At 45.9% G+C, this 17092-nt stretch overlaps 1 protein-coding gene across 2 annotated transcripts in view; it reads left to right on the forward strand.

Annotated features, from left to right (window-relative positions):
- Positions 1-16697, forward strand: part of MACROD2 (mono-ADP ribosylhydrolase 2) — a 2731696-nt gene extending 2714999 nt beyond the window's left edge. For both annotated transcript variants that reach the window (XM_040429978.1, XM_040429979.1), the window contains one exon: positions 16197-16697. In XM_040429978.1, coding sequence (XP_040285912.1) covers positions 16197-16213 — 17 coding nt within the window. In that variant the 3' untranslated portion in view covers positions 16214-16697. The remainder of the gene's footprint in view (positions 1-16196) is intronic.
- The last annotated feature ends 395 nt before the right edge of the window (positions 16698-17092 follow it).

Consider the following 17092-nt stretch of genomic DNA (forward strand, 5'->3'; position numbering starts at 1 on the left):
CGTAAAGGGCAAACACAACTCAAGTATTCTCTGCGTTTGAGGATCTAAAGTAACATTTAGCACTTGGGATTTGTTAAAGTTTACCTTAAAATTAGAGAGGGTACCAAAATGATCCAGCAGTGCATGAACTGCTGGAATGGCTTCTATGGGGTTTGTTATGTTTAGGAGTAGGTCGTCTGCGAAGGCGGCTTGGGTATGTGTTTCTTTCTGAATTTTAATTCCCTGTATCCTTTGGTCAAGCCTGAAAGCTTGTAGGAGTGGTTCCATGGATGGGAAAAATAAAAGAGGAGAAAGTGTGCATCCTTGCCTGGTTCCGTTACTGATTTTAAAAGGAAGAGATAATGTGTTATTTACTAGAACTCGGGCCCTAGGATACCTGTACATTACCATAACCGCCTTGATAAAGCCTACGGGAATGTTAAAACATTGCATGGCTCTCTTCATGTACGTCCAATCTACCTTATCAAATGCCTTCTCAGCATCCGTGCCGAGAAGGACTAAGAGTGTGGAGGTATTATGAGCATATTGGATGATGTTGATGATGCCAGTAATTTCAGATCATTATTAAGCAGTAAGATTGGCCAATAACTGCCCTCTTTGGGTATGATGGTGATTTGGGCTGTCAGCATATGTGGGTGAAGAGGTTTCCCCTCCCAAATTGAGTTACACACCAAAAGTAGTTTAGGTAGTAATATGTTTTCGAAGGAGTCATAGTATTTCATGGGTAGGCCGTCTAGGCCTGGACTTTTGTGTAGTGGTGAAGATTTTAAAGCCTTTTTCAGTTCAGCAAGTGTGAACGGGCTGGTCAGTGTCTGTGATTGAGGGAATCAAGCCACCTCTCCATTCGGATAATCCTGTCTTCCTCCTCTTGTGTAGATGTTGCGTTTCTAATATTATAAAGCGGAGTATAATATTCAGTGAATCTGCTTGCTATCTGATCAGTATGGAAGTGTTTGGGCTGAGGATCACTGTATATTATGTATATAGGAGTGGACTTTTCAACTGGGAAAGCATAAATTTGGAGGCTTTATCATCATGGGCATAGTAGTGAAATTTAGCCGATAGGTAATAACTAGTGTTGAGCGAACCCAAACTGTTAAGTTTGGGTCCATACCGAACTTTACGATTTTTGGTACCCGGAACCGAACTTTGCCGGAAAAGTTCGAGTTCGGTGTTCGTGCATTTAGTAAAGCTTGTTAAAAGGCTGCAGGGCAGGCAATCAACAAAATTTTAAGCTGTGTGCCCTTAGAAGCCATCACAGCCATGCCTGCTAATGGCATGGCTGTGATTGGCCGGTGCATCATGTGACCCAGCCTCTATATAAGCTGGATCACGTGTAGCACCGCCCATCAGCTCTCAGTAGTGAAGGGACAGAAAGCAGGCAGCTGAAGTGAGGGACAGTGTTAGTGGGTGCGATACACCATCTTTGCATCACTGACACAGAAAGCTAATCATAAATCTGGCTGTTTATTCTGTGGCTGACACACAGCGATTTTTTTTGTGTGTGGGTGCAATGCAACATTGTACTTTGTACCCCTGACACACAAATATAATAGTTAATCTGTCGCCGAACATGCGTCATATACTTTCTCATTGTGCCAAACATTGACCCATGACACATCCATCAGGTGGGACAGGACAGCCAATTATGACATTTCAGCACATGGACACACCCCCAGCCTATAACAGAACCCAATCTGGCAGCCATATTACATTCTGAGTTTTGCCAGTGCAGGGAGAGGTTGCTTTGTGGAGCAGGGACAGCAAACGCTAGCTGATAAGGCCACAAAAGTCCTTTAAAGGACTGGTATAGGTGTGCTATCGATATGTGTGATATACTGAGAAAGTATATTATAGTGCATTTGTATTGTGCAGCAGTTGTGTGCGGTTCTGCTGCGATACCGCACCTATATAGAGGGACAAATGCTATTGGAATAACTAATTGCAACTGGTGTGATATACCTGTTTCCCCCCAAAAAAATAATTGAGGGGTGTGATATACCTATAATATACTATCTAACATAGAAAGCATGTAGTGCATTTGTATTGTGCATCAGTTGTGGGTGGTTCTGCTGCGATGCCTCAGCTATATAGAGGGACAAGCGCTATTGGAACAACTATTTGCAACCAGTGTGATATACCTGTTGCCCCCCAAAAAAATTATTGAGGGGTGAAATATACCTGATTACACAAAATACTAATTAAGGGGTTGGATATACCTGCTGCCGCAAAATACTGATTGAGAAGTGCAATATACCTGCTTCCACCAAATATTGATTGAGGCCTGCCATATACCTGCTTCCACAAAATACTGATTGAGGGGTGCGATAGACCTGCTTCCACAAAATACTGATTAAAGGGTTTGATATACCTGCTTCCACAAAATACAGATTGAGGGGTGCGATATACCTGCTTCCACCCCAAATATTGATTAAGGGGTCCTATATACCTGTTTCCACAAAATACTGATTGAGGGGTGCGATATACCTGCTTCCACAAAATACTTATTAAGGGGATTGATATACCTGCTACCACCAAATATTGATTGAGACCTGCGATACACCTGCTTCCACAAAATACTGATTAAGGGGATTGATATACCTGCTTTCACCAAATATTGATTGAGGCCTGCGATACACCTGCTTCTACAAAATGCTGATTAAGGGCATTGATATACCTGCTTCCACCAAATATTTATTGAGGCCTGCAATATACCTGCTTCCACAAATGCTCTTCTCTAGGGACTTTGGCACAGGGTCATTTTGAAAATGACAAGCAGAGGAAGAAGCAGGCCGTTCCGCAGGGGGGGTAGGGGTTGTGCAGGTGCACCAGGCTGGAGCCTAAGTGGGAAGTTAGAGAAGGTGCGTGCGATTACGTAAAAAAACGCACCAGAGTTGGTTGAGTGGCTCACTCAACCTTCTGCTTCTGCACCCTCCTCATCCACTGTATCTGCACCCTCCTCACGCTCTGCTGTGTGCACCGACAAATACACCACCATCACCATATCCCCTCCACTCGAGTTAGAGGAATTATTTTCCCATCCATTCCCAGACCTTACCGATGCACAGTCATTTTTGACTTCGGATGAGGAAGAGGAGGTAGCCACCCAGCGGTCTGGCGACAGTACCCAGATCAGCCCAAGGAGGGTGGTCCCAGATGTTGTTGCCTACTCCGAGACTCTCTAATGTTAGTGGTGGTAAAGGTGACGATAATGACGCGTCGATGGACGTCACGTGGATGCCCACAAGAGAGGAAGAGGAGGGGAGTTCAGAGGGAGAGTCGGAGCAGCAGATAGGAAGGAGAAGGAGGAGAAGCAGGCAGAACTCGCAGTGCACAGGAGGCAAAAAGCAGACTGCAAATGTATCTGGAGCGAGCCATCCACCATGCAGGGTCACATCTTGCGCTCCCAGGACGCCGGCACATGGCTCCGCAGTGTGGGCTTTTTTTAACGTGTCAGCTGCTGACAATAGTGTTGCCATCTGCAACCTGTGCTGTCAACGCATAAGTCATGATAAGCCCAACACTCACCTAGAGACGATCGCCTTAAGAAGGCATCTGGCCTCCCATCACCGAGCCCATCAGAACCCACAAAGCCACACTGCTAGCGCTCCACATCCTGCCTCTTCGCCTTCTCCTCTCTCCTCCCATTTGTCCTCCACTTCACCTTCCACCGTGCCGTCGGCGCGTTCATCTGGCACAAGGCAGGCTTCTGTGGCCCAAATGTTCGAGCGTAAAAAGATGATGATGCTGGATAATCCTCTTGCCCAACGGCTGACCGATAGCTTGTCGGAACTTCTAGCCCGCCAACTAGTGCAATATAAATTGGTGGACTCGGTGGCCTTTAGAAAGTTTGTGGCCATTGGCACATTGCAATGGAAGGTCCCCGGAAGGAAATATTTCTCCCAGAAGGGCATCCCTGAACTATATGGCCACGTTCAGCGGCAAGTGAATATATCTCTGGCACACAGTGTCTACTCCTCAGCTGACTCCTCCTTTTTCACTGCTACCCCCTCTTCCGCTGCACCCCCCAAGCTCCCCAGAACCTATTCAACGAGCCAGGTGAGATGTTGCCATGCTGTGCTGCGGGTTTTGTGCCTGGAAGCCAAGAGCCTCACCTGTCTTGCACTCCTTTCAGCTGTGCAGTCACAATCCGATCAGTGGCTAACACCACTCAATTTGACAGTTGGTAAAGTGGTGTGCGACAACGGTGCCAAACTGCTGAGCGCGCTGAAACAGGGCAAAATGACACACGTGCGGTGCATGGCACACATCCTGAACTTATTCGTGCAGCAATTCGTTGCCAAATACCCCGGGGTCCAGGACATCTTGCGGCAGGCTAGGAAAATCTCTGGCCATTTTAGATCTTACACGGCCATGGCTCGCCTTGCTGACATTCAGCGGTGAACCACCTACCCGTCAGACGTCTGATTTATGTCAGTCCGACGCTCTGGAACTCCACCTTTCATATGCTTGATAGGCTGCTCCAGCAGCAAAGTGTCGTTAATGACTACCTGTACGAACTGTGAGGCAGGACAGGTTCTGAGAAGCTTGGTTTCTTTTCACCGTGCCAGTGGCTGCTCATGCGCGACGCATGCAGACTTCTGCGACCATTTGATGAGATCACAAAACGGGTCAGTCGCAGCAAGCGCGCCATTAGTGACATCGTACCTTACGCATTCTTTCTGGAGCGTGCATTGTGTTGTGTCATTGATCAAGCCATCGAGGAGCAGGAGCTGGAAGATGAGGAAGTCGCAATGCTGAATGAATTCCCAGGGGGGGGCTACTCCATATGAGACAAGTCAGCAGGAGTCTGAAGAGGAGTCAGAGGAGGATGGTGGCTGGGGGAAGGAGGTGGAGCAAGAAGAGCAGGCTTTGAGGGGAACTTTAAACTTTTAGGGGATCCCTGGTGTTGTCCATGGCTGGGGGGGAGACCGAGGATGACATTCTCCTGGGCGATGAGCAGGAGCCAGGTCGCTCCCCTGCGTCCAATTTTGTGCAAATGGGGGGCCTTCATGCTCCAGTGTTAGCAATCCTACCTCGCCTGCAAGAAGAGGGCAGTTTGAAGATGTGTTGGTCACTTTGGATATGAGATCATTCTTGCAGCCAACCCATGGAAAGCCGCCCTCCGGATCCAGCCTCAGGGAACGCCTAGACCGACAGGTGTCCGACTACATCGCGTTAACGGCCAATGTGTACGCTCTGAGAAGCGAGGAACCCCTAGACTACTGGGTGTGCAGGCTTGACCTGTGGCCAGAGCTGGCACAATTTGCCATAGAACTCTTGGCTTGCCCCTCGTCGAGTGTCCTGTCCGAAAGAACGTTCAGCGCAGCAGGGGGATCGTGACTGATAAGCGCACTCGCCTAGCTCACAATAGTGTGGACTACCTCACATTTCAAAAAATTAATGAGGCATGGATCTCGAAGGAATTCCACATCTGTGACGACCACTTGTAATTTAATTTCCTCATGCCAGCCCACACATATCCGCCACCACACAGAACAAAGAATGGTCCTTGTCTTATGTATATAAAGCTGCATAAATTGCCTTTTCTGTCAGGTGAATGCCTAATTTTTGGGGCCTCTACTCCAGTGGCCTACAGTAAAATTGTTATTCAGTGACCGCTTAATGTACCTCCAGCCACATAATCACTTGTTCTTTTCTGTCAGGTTAATGCCTAATTTTTTGGGCCTGTACTACCGTGGCCTAAAATAAAAATTTTCTAGGCTCCAGCAGGGCACATTTTTGACAGTTTCCCTTTAAGACGCATAAAAATGGCCCCTGATTAAAATACATATTTTTTGTGGAAATTTTTGCCATTGATCCCCCTCTAGTATGTCACTGTCTATGTTGTGGGACCATTTGTGCACTTCTAGTAAGTATTTGGTGGCTGCAAATATGATCTGAAGGTTTTTCAGGTTTGTCTGCCATTAAAGTGAATGGGGCCCGCAGTGAACGCACGGTTCGCGAACATTTGATCACGAACGCGCGTTCGCGAAACTTCCCGGCCAATGTTCGTCCATCACTAGTTAGGTTCACGTCATATACCTATTTATTGTGTGAAGTGACAGGGTGAAGTGCATAGGTGACAGGGAATTTGATATACTGTAGTTAATCCGTCTGTTAGTTAGGTGCACCTGATAAACCCATTTATTGCGTGAAGTACACCTGCACTGCATACGTGACAGGGAAATTGATATAGTTAATCCGTCTGTTAGTTAGGTGCACGCCATATGCCCATTTATTGCATGAAGTACACCTCCACTGCATATGTGACAGGGAAAATAATATAGTTAATCTGTCTGTTAGTTCAGTGGGTGACCTCAAAGAATGAGCATCAAATAAGGGATGAGGCCCTGGTCGTGGTGCTGCTGGGGTTGGTGGAGCTCCTGTTGCAGGGAGAGGACGTGGTCGATCTGTGCCAGCTATACGCCCAAATGAAACACTTTTCTCAGGTGCACATAGGTGACAGAACGTTCAGCGTCATTTTGTAGGCCTGAATACCGGTGTATGAATGGTGAGGCTAGAACAAGTAGAGGCGGTAGTAGATTGGGTGGCTGACAGTGCCTCCAGTTCCTTCACATTGTCTCCCACCCGGTCCCCTGCTGAAAGTGCAGAATTGGCACCTGCATCCCATGGGCATCTGTCTTTCACCTCACCACTTTGCAAATCAGCCAAGCAGTCTGAGCCCCAAGTCATGCAGCAGTCTCTTATGCTTTTTGATGACTCTGCTGGCAGGGTTTCTGAGGGCCGTCCACATAGCCCTGCTCCAGAAGTTTAAGAAATTGAGTGCACTGATGCCCAAACCCTTATGTTTCAGGATGTGGACATGGGAGGACCACCGCAGCACGTCTCTGATGATGACAAAACACAGGTGCCAACTGCTGCGGCTTCCTGCGGTGTGCAGACCAGGAACCAGGGATTGAGCATACCAAAGCCAGCTCCAAGAAGCGACAAAAAGCAAGTGGTTTGCACGCTGTGCAATTGTAGCGGTCAGAGGAGGGAGAAACCGCAAAGCAGGATTCAAGTACAGTACAGCGGAAAAGGAGACTGAAGCAAAAGCCGGCTTTATTAAAGAACCAAATGTAACTGGCAGAAAAGCTGAGTAACAATACAGTACCACCGCACCAGAGGCACAATGGGTCAATGACAGGAATGGTATTAACAGGTGAACATAAAACAACAACAGTGGTAATGAGATTTTGCATAGACACAGAATAAGCTAAACAGCAAACAGTCAGCTTGCAGACTACTCTCCACACTTATTTCCTATCTAGCCCTGCTACCCAGGGGACGCTTCTACAGCGCACTGACTAAGTCCCTGACTCTATAACCTATCACAGATCAGCACTGGTGCCACTCACAGTTCTGCAGATTCTCTTGGATCCCATAAGATGCAGTCTGGATCCAGGTCCAGTCGCTTGGTTGTCTGTCTTTCTCTCTCTGGTCACAACAGATGCAGCTCTCCACCTCTGGCAGGAAGGATCCGGCGTGTCTCTACACGGTCCCACTTCTTCTGGAACACACAGTGAAGTCTCTTTCTCTGGGTCACAGCTGCAGCACTTCAGTTCAGAGTATATCTTGGCCTGTCTCCAGCACAACCAGCTTCTCAGGACTCCATCAGTCAGGCTCCATGTCCCATCACTAGCCTTTACTTGGCTCCTAACATGGCAGCCATCCTCTCACAGCTCTCTGGACACTCCCACCTCCAGCCAGGACTCAAACCCTGGGAACTTCTGGCTCCTCCTACCTCTTGTGCATCTTAGCAACAGTTCAGCTTCCTCATTCTCAGAGCCACAGTGGCCTCTACTGGCTTAAATAAGTCATTACAGTCTATGTAGCACTATATTGTACATATCTGTGCAAAGAACAGTATTCTAGGGGCTGACCCTTACACAATCAGAGCCTGGAGCAAGGCATAAATGTTCTAAACCTGAGCACCACCTGCATGACCTGGCATCTAAATACAAAGCACGAGCTGCAGTGGAGTAAACACCTCAAAAAACACTAAAGATCTCAAGCTCCTCCTGGTCCCTCTTCTGCTGCAGTCTTGGCCTCTTCCTCCCCCTCTGGAGTGACAGTGGCACCTGCCACCCCGCAAACAGAGGATGTGGCAGCAACGCCACCACGTCCGTCACCAAGCATCTCCACAATATCCCATGGAAGCGTTCAGCTGTCCATCTCCAAAACACTGGAGAGAAAGAGGAAGTACCCCCCTATCCACCCGCGATCCCCGGCCCTGAATACCAGCATTTCAAAATTCCTGGCCTTTGAAATGCTGTCATTCCGTCTGGTGGAGACGGAGACTTTTATAAAACTTATGGCGGTGGCTATCCCACACTACTTTTCCAGGCGAGCTATCCCTGCCCTGCACAACCAAGTGGCAGACAAAATCATGTGTGCACTGCGCATTGCCATCTGTGGCAAGGTCCACATAACCACCGATACATGGACCAGTAAGCACGGGCAGGGACGTTATATGTCCCTAACTGCACACTGGGTAAATGCAGTGGTGGCTGGGCCTGAGGCGGATAGCAGTTTGGCGCATGTCCTCCCGCCACCGAGGATTGAAGGACATTTCTCTTTGCCTCCTGTTGCCTCCTCCTCCTACTCCGCTTCCTCCTCTACCGCCTCCTCATCTGGTCAGCGTAACAGCTTCACCACCTACTTCAGCACAGCCAGGTGGAAACGACAGCAGGCTGTTTTGAAACTCATCTGTTTGGGGGGAAAAAACAGACACCGCGTAGGAGCTTTAGACTGGCATGGAACAACAGACTGATGAGTGGTTGGTGCCACTGAGCCTCAAGTCCTGCCTGGTGGTGTGCGATAATGGGCGAAATCTCGTAGCAGCTCTGGGTCTAGCCGGTTTGACGCATATCTCTTGCCTGGCACATTTGCTGAATTTGGTGGTGCAGAGGTTCCTGAAAAATTATCTCAATATTTCAGAGCTGCTGCAGAAAGTGTGGTCCATCTGTGCGCGCTTTCGGTGTTCTCACCCTGCTGCTGCTTGCCTGTGCAGATTACTGGGTGGCCACCCTGCTGGATCCCCACTACAAGGACAACATGCCGTCCTTAATTCCTTCACTGGAGCTTGATCGGAAGATGCGCGAGTACAAGTGCACGATGGTAGACACGCTGCTGATGGCATTCCCACCTGACAGCGGGGGCACAGTGGAAGCACAAGGCGAAGGCAGAGGAGTAGGAAGACGTTGCCAACGCAGCTGGGGCACTGCCAGCACCTCAGAAGGGAGGGTTAGCGTGGCCGAAATGTGGAAAAGCTTTGTCAGCACACCACAACAACTAGCACCACCAGCTGATATGGAACGTCTTAGCAGGAGGCAACATTTCAGCAAAATAGTGGAACAGTACGTGTGCACACGATTACACGTACTGACTGATGGGTCTTCCCCATTCAACTTCTGGGTCTCCAAACTGGGCACATGGCCTGAGCTTGCCCTTTACGCCTTGGAGGTGCTGGCCTGCCCTGCGGCCAGTGTATTGTCAGATCGTGTGTTCAGCACGGCAGGGGTGGTAATCACAGACAAGCGCAGCCGCCTGTCCACAGCCAATGTGGACAAGCTCACGTTCATTAAAATGAACCAGGCATGGATCCCACAGGACTTGTTTGTACCTTGCGTAGAATAGACAAGTATACCGGCTGCACCCAGCCATTGTTTGTTTTCTTTTTTATATTTCCCAAAGTTTTAGGGTCTTCCTAAATTTATAAAAAAAAAAAAAAAAATACAAAAATAGTGTTGGCTACCTCCTCCACCACGGCTTCTACCAACACCACCATGTCCATCGCCTCCTCAACCTCCTACTCCACTTTGACCTCCGCCTGCTAGTTCAAGATCATTATTTTTTACTTTTTTAAAAATTCAGTTATTTTAATTCATTTCCCTATCCACATTTGTTTGCAAGGCAATTGTCCTGCTCTTACCCCTATTTTGCTTCCTTTTGCAGCCCTCTAGCCCTTTCTATGACTTTTTTAGAGCCATTTTAGTGCCCCAAAGCTCGGGTCCCCATTGACTTCAATGGGGTTCAGGTTCTGGATCAAGTTCCGGTACTGAACCCGAACTTTGCGGCGAAGTTCGGGCGAACCCAAACTTCCAGGTGTTCGCTTAACCCTAGTAATAACTTAGCCGTTTTCCCATTAAAGGGGTTGTCCGAGTTATGAAGAAACTCTCTTCTGGCCCTTTGTTTACATGCAATAAAAACAATCTCTGCCCCTCCTCCTTCTCTGCTAAGGGAGTGGCTACAAGAGCTGCCCTGAGTGACATATCTGCCTGCTGGGAGAATCAGCAGCATGTTGTATGTGTAGGACTACAAGTCCCAGCTGTATAATGACACTGCTAAGGGAGTGAATACAAGAGCTGCCCTGAGTGCTGGGAGAATCAACAGCATGTTGTATGTGTAGAACTACAAGTCCCACCTGTATAATGACACTGCTAATACACACAGGATCTTCCCCCTACCTTCTTGTGCAATGCTCTCTCTAGTCTGTCAGCTCCTGTGCCCAGAATTGTCACTGCTGCAGCTACCCAGTCTGTGCAGCTGAAGGGGTTAAGAATCCTAGGAGAGAGCAGACGGCAGTGAAGGGGGGCATGGCTAGCACAGTGAAGTCTCGTTTACAGGCTTGTAAACTAACTTTATCAGAGCAGGGAGAGAAGCTGACATCACAGGTCATGTGACCCTCAGTCAAATCTGATAAAGCAGCCACTGGAGATAAAGTGAGTTAATTGGAAAGCTGTTACATTTGCCTAGTTAGGAACATAGAAAGAACAAAAAAAATAACTCGGACAACCCCTTTAAGTATATTTTTTAGTTGGGATCTAAGGAGGTCTAAGTCATGAAGGACATCTCGGGTGAGTTGTCTTTTATGTAATTACTCTGGTGCTTGAATCTGGGCTTGCAATTTTAGGATCTCAGCTGCCCTGCGCTTTTTAACATACGTTCCTAGTGATATGAAATGTCCTCTCAATACTGCCTTATGTGCTTCCCAGACCACGCTTGGTGAAATATCCGCAGATTCATTAAGAGCGAAATATTCCTCAAGTTTCCCCCCTATTTGTTTTACGTTATCTGGATTGTGCAAAAGTATTTCTTTAAGTCTCCATATCATCTCCTTTTTGGGAGTATTAGACATTGAGAACTGTAAACATACGGGAGCATGGTTGGATAAACCATCGACCCAATTGATGCACTTTTGCAGTAAGGCAGTAGTGAGGTAGACTATGTATGCGCCAGGGAGTAATATGAAAAATTATTGTCACTGGGGTGCAATGTTCTCCATCCGTCCACCAGGCCAGCCTTAGCAATGTTGTTGCGGATGTGTCCGAGTGCAGATTGTGACAGTGATGAAGTGCCTGTCGATGTGTCCACTTCAGGATAAAGTTCTACATTCAAATCACCACCCAGAATGACTATGCCTTCAGCAAATCTGTGGAATGCTGCCAGAGCTGCCCTTAACCATGGTGCCTGGGATGTATTTGGTGCATATATAGTACCAAAGGTATATATTTGAGATCCTAGCACTCCTTTAATAAAAATACACCTACCCTCGCTATATGGGGGGGGGGGGGGGCATCGAACGTACCTCCAAGGGGAGCTGAAGATGTCCCAATCATGGCGCATGTCTTGTCCGAAAATGGGTCTCTTGCAGAAGCAAGATATCTGCTTTTTTCTATTTTAGCATGTTACATATTTGACTCCTCTTGGCAGGTGCGTTCATATCCCGAACATTATAGGAGCATACCTTAATCATATCCATTTACATTAGAGAAGGGTGCTTTGAGAGGTGTCTGTGGGCAGGGAGTGAAGTGAGGGGTCTCCACCCTTCTGCCTAACATATCACATAATCTCCATATACCGCTCTCCTTCTCAGTTGTCCCATTTACAATGAAAGAACATGGTGCATTATAGTAACAAACAGAACATGTGCCAGTATCTCACTTCAAGTGAGAAAAGCGAACATTCTCCAAAAAATGGCATGCAAAGGTGCACATATAGTAAATAAAAGTAAAGGAACTAAAACCAAACATAGCTCCAGTAAGGAGCGATAACTTATCCCCATACATGTGTGTGAATGTGATGGGCGTAGACTGCCATCCTAGAGGATCTTGTGGAGGGAGCGGGCAGCTAGTGCAACATAGACAAATCTCTCTTAAAGGGGAGACACTCCAACATTGGATAAACAGAGTTAAAGTGGTTGTCTCATCATAGATAATGGGGGCATATCGCTAGGATATTCCCCCATTGTCTTATGGGTGCAGAGAACGGAGCCCCGCAAGGTGGTGGCTGGAGGACTTCGGTCTGGCCAACACCAAGTCGGCTCCCCATAGGAGCGTACCGCGCATGCAGGGCCCCCGCTGGTTTTCATTTCTATGGGGCTGACGGAAATAGCCGACCTATTTTTGCCGACCCCATAGAAAATTAATGAAGGGCGGCTGCGCATGCGCAGTGCGCCCTACTTCACTTGCAGGGCTCCGTTCTCTATATAGTTGCGGATACCAGCGGTGGGACGCACACCTATAAGACAATAGGGGCATATCCTAGCGATATGCCCCCCATTGTCCATGATGAGACAACCCCTTTAAGGCTACTTTCACACTGGCGTTTTGGTTTCCGTTTGTGAGATCCGTTTCAGGGCTCTCACAAGCGGTCCTAAATGGATCAGTTTTGCCCTAATGCATTCTGAATGGATAAGGATCCGCTCAGAATGCATCAGTTTGGCTCCGTTCCGCCTCCATTCTGCTTGGAGGCGGACACCAAACTGAGACAAACGGATCCGTCCTGACACACAATGTAAGTCAATGGGGACAGATCAGTTTTCACTGACACAATATGGCACAATCGATAACGGATCCGTCCCCTATTGACTTTTAATGGTGTTCAAGACGGATCCGTTTTGGCAATGTTAAAGATAATACAAACGGATCTGTTCTGAACGCGGTTGTATTATCGGTACGGATCCGCACCAAACGTCAGTGTGAAAGTAGCCTAAGACTTAAAGAAAAAAAAATAAACAATCTGTGTAAGTAAACAAAAATGCTCTTTTCTATCTCACCCATTTGGTATTCCTGGAGGTTGGTACTTATTCAAAGTTCGAAGAGTCTTTCAGTCATTCTCAAGAGCGATTGTCCATGGCGTAAGTTTCCCAGACTTTCTTTTTTGTCGTTGGGGTCTTCCTGTTCTCACCCGTGTCCAGGGGGTGATCATTGCCAAGCCTGGGTTCCAGTCCTGTAGGTCTGCAATGTCTAGGTGTTCGTATAACCGCCTTAGGTCAACATGTGCACAGACCACCACTTTCCTATCCGGTGTGTTGATAAGTAATCTGAAAGGAAATAGCCACCGATAGAGGATCTTAAGGTCCTGCAAAACATCCAAAAGTGGTTTTAGTGCCCTTCTTTTCTTTAATGTCAGTGGGGATAAATCATGATAAATAGAAATGGTGGAGCCTGCATAAGTTACAGGCGCAGAGACCCTAGCAGCATTCAGGATTCTTTCTTTGGTCTGAAAATGTGGTAACTTACAGGTTATGTCCCTTGGTTGCACCGTGGGGCTCAGTGAGGGGGTTCAGCGCCCAGTGTGCTCTCTCCAATGTTTCATCAGCGGCTATGTCTGTGCCCAAAAGGTCTGTGAAGAAATTAATCAACAGGGGCATAGTGGCATTTGCTTGGATGTTTTTTTGCAAAACCTTTTAACCTCAAGTTGTTTTGTCTCCGATTGTCCTGGTCTTCCAGTTGATTGTATAAATAGTTCAGGTGGGCCTGTGTATGGTCCATATTGTGGTAGATCGCAGTATCAAAGTCTACCATGGCAGCAAGTAATTGGCGCATAAAGGCTCTGGATACTTGTAGGTGTACTCGGGAGGTAGGAGCCGCCGATTCACTACCCTCTCTGAGTCCATGGCCTCGTGCTGCTGGGAAGTCTCAAGGCTCGGCGTCATCTTGTCCAGTCTTCTCGAGTGCAGTGCGCTTGTCTTCTTCCGGTCCAAATCTCGTTGCTCGGCGACCGTTTTTATAGTCCCAGGTGTGTCCTTAGACTTATCTTTGTTGAGTTTGCCCATGTTAGCTGATGATGTGAGGCTGAGAATACCCGCTCCCTGTCGATCCACAGCAAAGCTCATTCAGCCGCATGCATGCGGCTCTGCTGCCCAGCTCTGCCTACTTGAACATATTTTTAAATACTTTTTGATTATGCTATTTTAAATTTTCCATGTCACCTTTTATATTTAAACAAAAACCAAAAATCCTGCAGTTTTTGCATTCGCCACTATGTCTAATAATTGGTGTTACTTCTTGGTCTGTACAGATTACTTTACTGCAGATTCTAATCCTGCCTAAAATTATATCACCTCTGTGTATAGATAAGAATGGATCCACCATTCACAATAGTTGGTTGTCAGAGCTTATCTATTCTTTCCTTGTACAATAACCTCTGCACAGGTCACAAAGCATGCCTAGAAAACTCTTTAATAGAAGTCAATGAGGTCCCCTCCTGACCATTGTGTCTATGGACCGTGCGGCTGTCGTAAAGCAATTTTTTTTTATGCTTTCTAAATGCTGCTAAGAACAGCTCAGGCAAGATGGACCCCCCCTCCCCCTTCATAATCATGTTCAGGAAATAGAATAAAAAATCTACAATCAGAAAATAAAAACAGATTAGGAAAAAATGAGATGTGCTACTATTTGATTTCAACTGGCAGATACAATTTTTGGTGATACATTTCCTTTAACTCCCTACCTGCTGTACCACTGCTGTTGATTCTTAAACACACAGTTGCAATAATTATATACAAAATACACATTATAAAACAAATAAACAGATGGAGGTAATGTTGTTAATTTGTCTTACCCTGAGTTATCTAATGAATGTCTATCTTTATTACTAAAGGGATTGAACCATTATATCTGGGATAGGTTGGATGAGTCTAATTTTGTTGTTGATTTGAGTAAATCTTTGCATAATATGAGCTTGTTTAAAGAAATGAAACATAAGTCTGAGGATGAGCCCTCTCAACAAAGGGAGGTTGATATCCAGGCAGACCTTGGTCTATTAGGTTTCTCAAGGGGTTCCAATATATCGAACAAGGATCGACAATGTTTGGTTTACCTGTATGGCTTGTTAAATGAGGTCTCATTCCCTGGTGTAGCTAGGTCTGAAGAAGCAGGTGAAGGGGTTGTCTCTCTTCAGCAAGTGACATTTATCAGGCAGAGAAAGTTAATACAAGGCACTTACTAATGTATAGTTATTACCCATATTGCCTCATTTGCTGGCATGATTTATTTTTCCATTATGCACTGCTCGTTTTCATGGTTATGACCACCCTGTAATCCAACAGTGGTGGCCATTCTTGCACACTATAGAAGAAAGCGCTGCCCTCTCTGGTGGCTGGGACCACGGAAATAGGCATACACTGGTACTTTTTCCTAGATTGTGCAAGCACAGCCACCACTCCTGAATTACAGGGTGGTCGTAACGAGCATTGTATAATGTGATGAAAAAGTGAATCAAGCCAGCAAAGGAGGCAATATGGACAATCACAATACATTAGCAAGTGGCTTGCATTAACTTTTTTACATGATAAATGTCATTTGCTGAAGTTGAAAAGCATTGCATTTATTTCGTTTTCAAGAGACATCCGAATATATAATTATATAAAGGGCTTGTACAAAAATTATGGCAAAACCTGTTCCATGTGAAGTCCTCTCAAAATACAAGGGACACTACCTCTGTTTCCAGATGTGACAAGGCTTCCTCACCATTAGGTTTGTGTCGCACACAACTTTTTGTAGCAGTTTTTGATGTACAGGGTGGGCCATTTATATGGATACACCTTAATAAAATGGGAATGGTTGGTGATATTAACTTCCTGTTTGTGGCACATTATTATATGTGAGGGGGGAAACTTTTCAAGATGGGTGGTGACCATGGCGGCCATTTTGAAGTCGGCCATTTTGGGAGAATGAGACGCCGGCAGGTTCCCCTGGGTGGAGCCTAACTATGAAGATACCGGAGGCCATAACGTGAGAACGGAGCGGCGCCCGGGGATAACAGTAAGTGCAGGGAGATCCCTGGGCGCCGCTCTACATGTCTGTATAGTTAGTTTAGATGTTTTATTCTAGTGAAAGGTCCTCTTTAACTATATAACTCTGAAAAATAACATGGGCATTTGTTTCTTATTTTTATAACAACAGGTACACAAGAGAAATAAGAAGATAAAGGAGAGCAACAAAGCGAGATGACAGATGAGACTTCCAATAGTAGAAGACAAGACTTTGCTAGATTGTTACTTTCAGGGCTAATGGTTATATGATAGGGATATTACTTGATAATTTATCTTCTAATTCTCATTTAAACAATATAAATTTGATGCATTATTTTCCTTTTGCTCTTGCTTTTAGGTTTAGGTCCTCTTATTCTTGGTAAAATTACATCCAAGTTAAAACTTATCTTCTGGGTGATGATCCTTTATAAATTTAAAGTTGATGTTAATCATCTGCCTACTTTCAGCTTTATTTCAATTTTTTTTTCTAATTCGCTCAGTGAGTTGGCTTGGCCACATGTCATTCAATGTTGACTGATACAATAATTAGTAGAGGCATCCTATGACACATCTTATGCCTCAGTGGATAAGCCTCATGGGTTTCCTAACGTGATTTTTACTTCTTTCTAAGTTACAATCTGCTAATACATGAGAAATAATAAAATACACAATTGTTTGAACTGCACAAATGTGTCACTGTCTTTATTAGTCTATCTGGATGTAATTATGGAAAGTCTGGAGCTATTTCTTTGTACCGTATGTTTTTTCTTTTTTTTTCTTTTACAAGATAAAGCAACTTAAATGATACTGCATACATTTTGATAGAAGATCTAGATAATCAAAGATAAAACAAATAAACCAATTACAAGTACTTTTCTACTACTCAATATATCTTGATTGGATTTATTGCATACGTAATAGAGATGAGCGGATCAGTTGAGATTCGTTTCAGAGCAAGATTTCTCTACCTAGGCAATATACCCCTTTATAAAGGTCATTATCCGACCGAAACGTTGGGACTATTTTCATGGCCTCTTACATTTATGT

Source organism: Bufo bufo, chromosome 4 (assembly GCF_905171765.1).
Source record: "Bufo bufo chromosome 4, aBufBuf1.1, whole genome shotgun sequence".
In the NCBI taxonomy this organism is placed as follows: Eukaryota; Metazoa; Chordata; class Amphibia; order Anura; family Bufonidae; genus Bufo; species Bufo bufo.